The 9,212-nt window shown below is 34.6% G+C and overlaps 1 protein-coding gene across 1 annotated transcript; it reads right to left on the bottom strand.

The window, feature by feature from the left end:
* Positions 1 to 939: 939 nt before the first annotated feature.
* LOC141713031 (importin subunit beta-1-like) lies at positions 940 to 5,860 on the bottom strand. Its single transcript, XM_074516240.1, has 3 exons — positions 5,723 to 5,860; positions 2,306 to 4,738; positions 940 to 2,212 (listed from the first exon to the last, which is right to left on the bottom strand). The coding sequence occupies exons 2-3, from the start codon at positions 4,729 to 4,731 to the stop codon at positions 2,014 to 2,016; spliced, it is 2,625 nt and encodes an 874-aa protein (XP_074372341.1). The 5' UTR covers positions 4,732 to 4,738; positions 5,723 to 5,860; the 3' UTR covers positions 940 to 2,013.
* Between the last annotated feature and the right edge of the window lie 3,352 nt (positions 5,861 to 9,212).

The raw sequence follows: 9,212 nt of genomic DNA, 5'->3' as shown, positions 1-9,212 counted from the left end.
TTCTTCTATATTTGTTGCTACTCTCCCCGTCCTCTATCTAAAATTACCGTCCTCTATCTAAAATTATAGATATCGGGAATTGTTCTTCTATATATTTATTGATACTCTTCCCGTCCTCTATATTATTCCACGTCATGTCCTGTCTTATTTTTCCTAATTTTCTCAAATCCTAAGTGTACATGTATAACTCTTTTTTCATCAAATCCGACCTAGGTTCTTTATGTATTAATATTTTAATTTTTATATAATATCAATGGTATATATTACTTATTTTTCATCTAGAGCTTGTTGAAACCTAGTTGAGCACATGTATATATTATATAGTATTATAATATAAAAATTATCTATAAATGTTCATCATTATTATATTATATGTATAGATGCACTATTTATATTTGTATTTAAAACATAATAAATATTATGTAATGTTATGTATAAAAATATAATTTTATTGTTAATTAAATTTATAAAAATTCTAATATAAAAGATATGTTTTAATCATCATATATTTTATTTATATGTAGTAATGTTTGCTAATTATTTTTTCATTTATTTTTAAGTATGTATTATATTTTCAATCAACCTTAATAATTATTTATTTTTATTTTATAAAGTTTACTTTAAAATATTGACATATTTATAAAATGTTATAATATTAGCAATATATATTATTAAATATTATAATTTTATTTTCACTGATATATATTTGAATTTAATTTAATAAAAATATAACTAATGATTATAGCTAATACCACTGGAATAAAATTACTTACATATTCAATAAAATTTTAACTAACCGTTTTAGCTAATATTCCCATTTAATAGGTGAATAGCCCATTCAATAGGTAATTAGGAACTTGCAGCACATCCTTTCAGCTATAGGATTTCATAGTCCTTCACTATAGTGTGCTATTCGGAGATAAAGTTTGAGTGCTTCGCTAACTACTTGCTAACTACTTTTTACACCATATACATTAACATATAAAATTTGTTTATCTTTACATGAACACGACACTGAATAAGCTCAAACAAATATAATACGAGGCAGGACTACTCCGCTTCTAACAAGTGATACTTGTACCATCTTTCAATGTCATCAGAAGTCTTGAAATTACAAAATCGCCAATAGTGCACTTTTCAGAACATGATAATATTGAGAAAACGGACTTCAATAACCAAAAATATAACATGTGTCTTCATGGATGCACTCTCGACATTAAAATACCTACTGAAGGCTGATCATAATCAACCAGCATCAATGCAAAATGATGACCTAACTAAATCTTTGGATATAGCAACAACCCCCACAAACAATATTTTGAAAAGGGTATGCAATCCATATGCTGACAGACCTTATTAGAAGACTAGGACTGATGCAACAATTAGAGATGAGTGAAATTATACAAGAACATGGGCAATAGATTAAAAAGTAAAAAAACATGCATGCAATTCAACGATGACAGACTTCGTGTAGACTCAGACCAACACAGCAAATGAAACTGACCCAAAACAGATGAGTGAAATCATAAAAACAAATGGGTAAAGAATGAAAAATTATAAGGCAGAGTGTCCTCATGTCATGGAAGTCTACCACTGTGTGTACATTCGAATTTGTACCACCAGCAAAAAACAGCAGGACCAGCTCTCATGAGGTATGACTTGCACCTCCAGCTTCATGATAGTTCATGAAGAAAGAAATGCCAAGCAGCCTGTATATCGAGCAGTACAAAGCACAGCTCCAAATCCCTTCCCCCTCCAATCCGTGAAAAAACCCAAGTTTCCAGCACAGTCGCTAATTCATTTTTTTTAATAACCATTACAAGGCCTTATTCCTCCCTGCTGACGAAAAAGAACCCAACCTGTGGTGCTAATGCATGAGTTAGTGACACATGAATATACCTTCTTTGTTAGAAATGTTGATGACCTGACGCGTAGACCCTGACTCGACAGAACCGTATGCATGCAAGGACTTCAAATATTTAATGTAAACTATACCAAGCAGACACAGCAGACTCAAACAGAAATTGCACGTCTAATGGCCAGCTGGGCCCACTCAGCAGATTCTTTAATCAAATGGTCCTCCGAGGTCAAGCATTCATCCAAAAAGTCTTTGCTTGACAATGATTGCTGAATCAAAGCACCTGCATTGTTCCCAAGTGTATCAGCTAAATCTCCAAGGACACCAATGGCAGTCTTCATTACAACATCATCCCTGATAGCCAGTAGATACAAAATTATATATTAGAAATATAAATCAGACATTACAAATAATGTTTAGGAAAACAAAAGACCAAAGCAAACTCACATGTCTTTCTCCATATAAATGCTATCCAAGAACTGGAGAATATGCGGTGCATATGGAATCAACAGCTGGGTTTTAGTAGAGTTCTTGAAGCCTTGGAATATCCCAGAATAAGCTTCCAAGATGCCATTTCTCAATAGATTAGTGTATTCTATCATTTCGTCATCAGCACCAGAGGTGTGGGCAGACAATTCAGCTGCACTCTGGAGCATGGGCATGGCATACATCAAATATTTCTCAAAATTCTCCCCTATTGCCAGTGCTATATCACCAAAGCATGAAAATATTGGAGGCTTTACAGATCGGTGGAGCTGATTGCTAGATAGGTCCTTGAGGAGCTGTGTCATAATACCATCACAGTAGGGCAACACCTTGTCCTCCAACGCCCTGCATATATCACCCACAACACCAACTGTGACTGCACACACTTGATACTCGTCATAATTTTGAAGACCCATTTCCACATACTTGTAGAACTCTGACATATATTTTGTGAAATCAGGGCCTGTTGCATAAGCGAGGGCTCCAATGGCAAGCATAGCTTCCTCATGCACAGTTGCACTTCTGCAAGCAAAAACCCGGAGGAAAAGATTCATTATCTGATCTGCATACTGATTTAAGGCATACTTAGTTTGCTCTGATGCTCCAAGCTTCTGAATAATTACTTGTAAGCACCCGCATAGAAGACCTTGTTGTTCATTCTGCCTCTCTCTCTCATCTGACACAAGCTTCTGTACTTGTGCCTCAAGAGTATTGTGAAGCTCCATCATAAAGACAGGAACTAACTGCATGACCATGGAGACTGTTTCCTCTGTCGAACAACGCACCACTTCATTCATTGTCTCATATGCAGCGGTCCTTAACCGAGACTCCCCAGCATCTTCTCTGTGAGAGACAGTTAAAAGGGCCTGAACAATCTCTTGAAAATATGGACCCAAAGGAGAGGAGGAGCCTATATCCTCAAAACCCTGGGCAAGAAAATATAGAGCACCACAGGCTTTCTCAGCAACATTTGGAACGTCCTTCATGCTTTGGAAAAGCACCATGATAATCTGCTGGTAGTTAGTCTGGTTAATAATAGGGGTCTCCACAGTTGAACCATGAAGGAATTCAAATATTCTCCCGAGTGTCCAAGCAGTTGTGTCCTTCACATGGTTATTTGGGTCCTTTGTTAATGCAGTGAGCATGAAATTTAGAGCAACATTGACAATAGGAATTAACTTGTCAGGAGAAGGGCCCTCCAAGATTGAACCAAATGCATAAGTGGCTGCCTCTCTCTGTCTCCAGTCATCTTTTGCTATATTGTCTTGAATAAATGGCATGACGAGGGGGACAATATCATCTCCTACTGTTCGTGCAACCAAACCAAGGCAGGTTCCCCCAGCCATAGCGAGATTCCAGGCACCTTCATCTTGGTCTTGATCTTCTTCTTGCTTCAGAAGAGTTTCCAACAACAAAGGCACAAGAGCTGGTAGCGCCTGCTTGATAAAATAGAAGCAAGGAATATCCGAGTCTGCAACATTAAAATCACCTCCATATTCTTCTAAAATATCAATCTCCTCATCACATATCGAGCTCCAAAATTCCATTGCTTGAAGAGCAACAGCCTCCTCATCTTCCCTTACAGCCTTGGCTGTGATGTTAAAGATGTCCTGAATGTAAGGAGCTAATTTCTCGTAATATGTTGATGAAATAGAAACCAGACACTCATAGGCTGCTTGTCGAATCTTAACTTCTGAAGACAAAGTTGCCTCACAAACAACTCTCATAATATAATCACGCTCCATGTCATTTGTAAAATTTGCCTGAGCAAAGCCAAGAGCATTATACAGTGCTCTTGTAGCAGCAAGCCTGACCTCATTATTCCCTTCTGATGCATTCATCCCCTGAACAACAGCTGTAAGTATCTTATTTACTTGATCTTGCTCAACAGCATCCGGAGAGACTTCTTCACACAAATACCCAAGTGTTTCCAAAGTGGCTTGCTTGACATGAATAGGGACCTGATGTATGTTCCCCAACAGCGATACTATCAACTCAGGCCACTGTTTCTGTGGAAGCTCAATGCCAGCAACCTTGGCAATAACTTGTGATGCAGTTGATCGCGCATCAGGTACAGGGGAAGAAAGCGTCCTGAGCAAACATGTCTTGATCTGCTCCTTAACAACCACATCAAGTGACAGCCATCTCTGGACAAGCTCAATCTTTCTATGCTGCTCCTTGGCATCCAAGGCATTTTTAAGAATCAAACCTGCTAATTTACGGCTATCAACAGGTTTTTCATCGGTAGAAAGCTCTCCAGCAAGCGACAACAGGAAATTGGAAAGATTTTGCTCTTGGAACTGCTTCAGATTCTCTTCTGCCTGCTTCCTCACTGTCCCATCAGCTGATTGTGCATTTAATAGAATTAAGGTTATCTCTGTAGCCATATTTTATCTAGAGAAAATCAAACAGCCCACATGTTCAGAATTTTCAAATATAACATAAGCATACAGAAAATTAAGATTAGGTACTATCAAAAACAAAAGGATACATATGATACGTTCAAGAATTCAAACAAAATTAAACAAACCAAACATTTTTGATAGATTATTGAAAGATGTAAATAAAACAGCAAGTTTATTTTACTTCACCAAATTTCAGGACACCTTCCATTCACTATGCTAACAAGTAACAACTGAAAGTAAATAAAATTATAAACCATACTGCCGACGTTACTGAACCAATGTACCAATATTTCCAATTTCCCCATGCACATGTTAAACAAATTGCAATGAACTAATTAACTAGGATTCCACTCACAGTCCACTAAAAAGCACAAGTTAACTAGTTCCGCAAAAAAGTACAGTAAATATTTATAAAAAAAATTCGAAAATGTAACAAACCGCCATCAACGTGGTTATTATTATATTCGTCACACTATCGTCAACAATATTAATATTATAACTATCAGCTTCATCCATATTTCCTAAAAGCAGGAATTAGTTCAGACGCCCAAGACATAATATCACACCAACCAGAACTTGGAAAAAGTATCCATATAGCAACAAATTAAAAGAACCGCATGAAAATCCAGTTAAATTAACAGAAAGAATAAATAGAAGCTCCGAAAAGGACAAAATTCACATAAAACTATTTAAAAAATCATCTTAACAGAGTCTACCATCCGTAGTCAAACAGTTCAATTTAACAAATTAAGCAAAACAAGCAACTGATCCAAACATAAGTACTAAAAGCAATAAAAACGAACGATCAATTTATTTACGTATCAATTTTTAATGAGATGAATAAATTAATAGATCCACTACAAAAGAGATAGTTACGAAACCCTAATTACGTGTAGATATGGAATAATTCGAAAAAAGAGAATACATAAAAGAGAATTACGAGCTCCGGTGAGATAGAGTCGAAAAAATATACCGGAAAAGCAGAGCGGCGCTTGAAACCCTAGAAAAGGGGGCACGTAGTTGGGGTAAAGTGGAGGCGTTTTTCTAATTGAGAGAGAGAGAGAGAGAGAACGCGTTATATGCAAAGAAAGCAAGTAGACTTGTATAATTGTACTTTACATAATTTAAACAGCTCCATATTCTAATTAAATTAAATAATAAATTTAAATAAAAGCGAACTGCCGAAGATCCTTAATAATATTGTAAAATAACCACAGACTTTTCACCGTACTCGGCACACACATTTTAAAAACGTAAAAATAAATAGTTACCTTTCAATTATATTATCGGATAATAAAAAATATATAGATGCATCATAATATTTCGTATAAATGAAATAAATTATAACACCATATTTTGAAATGATCATCTTCTAAATTATATTAACGAAGATGCACCAAAAAAACATGATCGTGATATGTAAAGAAAACTACAAGAACTATTGTCGCTCCTATTACTTGGTAAAACACTTGAATATTAATGAAATGATTTTTTTTCAAAAAAAAATTTGAGCGTTAAGCAAAATATTACTTAGATTTTAATGGTTACATGTGTTCTTATTGATCATAAAAAGAGTAACAATCAGAAAACTTTATTCAGCAGTATAAAATTTACATACTTCATTTATCTTCTTTAACATGTGTAGTTACTCGCAAAAATGTTACATTTGAATGAGTCATAACAATTTGAGATACTTTTTTTACTATGCAAAATTTGACAGTTAGCGGTCATTTTGCAAATGTTCGACAATGCCTAAGTTGTCCAATGATGTAGAAGAGTACGTGCCCGTTTGGGAAATCTTAAAATAAGTAACTTATGACTTAAAATGATTAAATGCGAAATAAGTGATAAGTTGATAAATACTTATAAGTTCTATAAGTGTTTGGATAAATTTACTTATAAGTCAGAAGTTTTTTTTACTTAAATGAATTAAAATAAATAATTATTAAATACAATTATCTTAGTTCATGAATCTTAAATTAGAAAATATTTAAAAATTTATATTTTAAAATCAAAACTTTAGAAAAAAGTGAAAAAATGAAAATAAGTTGGAAAAAAGTACGCCAACTTTCAACTTATCAGCTTATAAGTTGTAAATTCAGCTTATAAGTTGGGTCGACAAACACTCGTCGATAAGTTGTTACGGGCTTATAAGCCATAAGTGACTTATAAGTATATTGCCAAACACGCCCTACGTGTGTGTTCAAGTTAAAGACCAACGACTGGTTAATATAGTTTAATTCAGTATACTAATGAAAAGGCACAACGTGGAGAATTAACTATCATGGTGGTGCCTAACAGAATGATATTTCAAGCCTCAGATTTGAACTTAACGATGTAAATTTCTATAATATCTTGTAAACTTGTTCATAATCGTACGCTGTCAGGTCACACACACTGTAGAAGGGGGTTGAATACAGTGTTGATCACAATCAAATCGAACTAAAGAACTCAAGTAACAGAAAACAGACTTTATTCAATATAATAAACTCTGTTACAATATGGAACTGTCCTCTCTCAGTGATGAACAAATATCATGAGAGCTGCTAGGGTTACAATGAATAATATTCTCGATAATGATAACACTTATAGTGTAAACCCTATGTCTGTGTTTATATACTACACAGTTACAAGATAATCGCTAATTGATATGGAATATAATTCTTCTTCCTAAAATATATCAATCAGTTATCTTTTCTTCCAAGTATTCTATTCTTCATAGAATTCCTTCTCCATGCATATCTCTTCTTACGTTTGTCTTGATCTTCTTTCCTTTCAATCAGCCGCCTTCCTTATCTGAAAGTTTGCTTTAAGTCCTGATATTATCTCCTGATAAATATCTCCTGAATCTTAAGTACTGATAACTTAAGTTCTGACTTCAGTATAAGTGTTGATTTCAGTTAAGTACTGATTTGTCCTGTTTAAATAAGATCTGAAAACTAAACATAAATCATATTAGACATGACATTATCAAATATATCTAACAATCTCCCCCAACTTGTAAATTAGCATAATATACAAGTTTAACATATATTTGATGATGTCAAAAATATTAAGTACAAATGCATGAGAATTTGACTAGATAACTACAACTTACAGTCCTTAAAGCTTTACCAACTTTAACTTCTGATAACAACTCCAGTCTGTATACATATCAGAATTTGAGCAGTTATAGATCTTGACTTGGCTTCACTTTCTGAACTCTTTGATGTCAGGAGTTGTTCTGAGATAATTCTTTAACAAACATCTCTCAGCATATCTGAGTTCATCAATCATCCTCCTTTTAGCATCTTTGAGTTCTGCAGTATCTTCACCAGTTTGAAAGATAGCATATCTGAGATCATTAATTTTTGCTTTTCTCAACTCCTGATCTAGTCTTATGACATAGGCTTTGTCAGACTCTAGATTGAATTCAAGTCCCTTAATACCAAGATATGTTTTGATCTTTGCAGTATTAGGCTTCATATCAACAATATCACCCTTGTGATCTCTGTACTTGGGACAGTATGTGTTGTCAGACTTTACAGAATAAAGCTTTTTCTGTCTCTGAATTTGAGTCTTCAAATAGTTTGCAGCACTTTCTGTTATTCAGTCATTCACTTGAAGTAAGAATAAAACATGTTCTAGTTCCTCAAAATACTTCAGTGGTATATCATTTTCCCTTATATGGTAAACCCTTCCATCTGTCATGAAATATAACAAGATGTGTTCTTTCAAGAAGGTATGGTAGACCATCTGTACAGATTCTAGTTGATTCGATCTTTCAGGAGTTGCTCCAATACCTGGTTCACTTAAGGAAGTTGGATCATTGGTTGTGTTCTGTACTCTTCTTTCATCAGTACTACCCAATCCAGATTTATCTCTTGCTTCCTTTCCAGTAACCACTCTTGCTTCAAAACCACTTGCTACAGTCTTCAAAGGTTGAGTCTGTTTGGCTTTAGTGAATCCTGGTAGGAGTAACTTTGAGGATTTAACATGAGCAATGTCAAAGGTTTCCTTTGACTTATCTTCTGATATCAAGCCAACTTGAGCTATGTCGGAGGTTGCTTGCTTCATTGCTATATCAGAACTAACTATTTCTTGACTCTGAACAACTTGAACCATGTCAGAGGTTGTCTTAGAAATCTTTCTTGAAGTTAGAGTAAGATCAGCATCTTCAACAGAAATTTCTTCATCCATAGGAGGCACATAAACCTTTACAAGTTCACCAACTTTTTCTTTGCCCTTGGACCTTGGATCTATCTGCAATTGTGATTTGGCCTTGGTTGCCACAAGATTTGTCCTTTCTTTTATCACAATGCCTTTAGCCGTAGGAAGTTTCTTTTTAACAGAAGCTTCAGATTTGGAGTTGACCTTTTCTAACTTAAACCTAGCTTCTTCTTCCATTAGACTCTCAAAGTCCATTCCTGGATTTTCTTTCAGAAATAACTGTCTTGAAATTTCTTCATCAAGATCCAAAAGTT

The sequence above is a fragment of the Apium graveolens genome, chromosome 3, assembly GCF_009905375.1.
Source record: "Apium graveolens cultivar Ventura chromosome 3, ASM990537v1, whole genome shotgun sequence".
NCBI lineage: Eukaryota > Viridiplantae > Streptophyta > Magnoliopsida > Apiales > Apiaceae > Apium > Apium graveolens.
The sequence above is the reverse complement of the archived record's forward strand: the minus strand, read 5'-3'. Positions and strand labels throughout refer to the sequence as shown.

Excerpts from the sequence above, each read along its gene's own strand:
- LOC141713031 (XM_074516240.1), bottom strand. The coding sequence starts at position 4,731 with ATGGCTACAGAGATAACCTTAATTCTATTAAATGCACAATCAGCTGAT. Across the intron at positions 2,213-2,305 it reads ATTTATATGGAGAAAGACAT|GGATGATGTTGTAATGAAGA; the intron begins GTGAGTTTGCTT and ends ACTGGCTATCAG.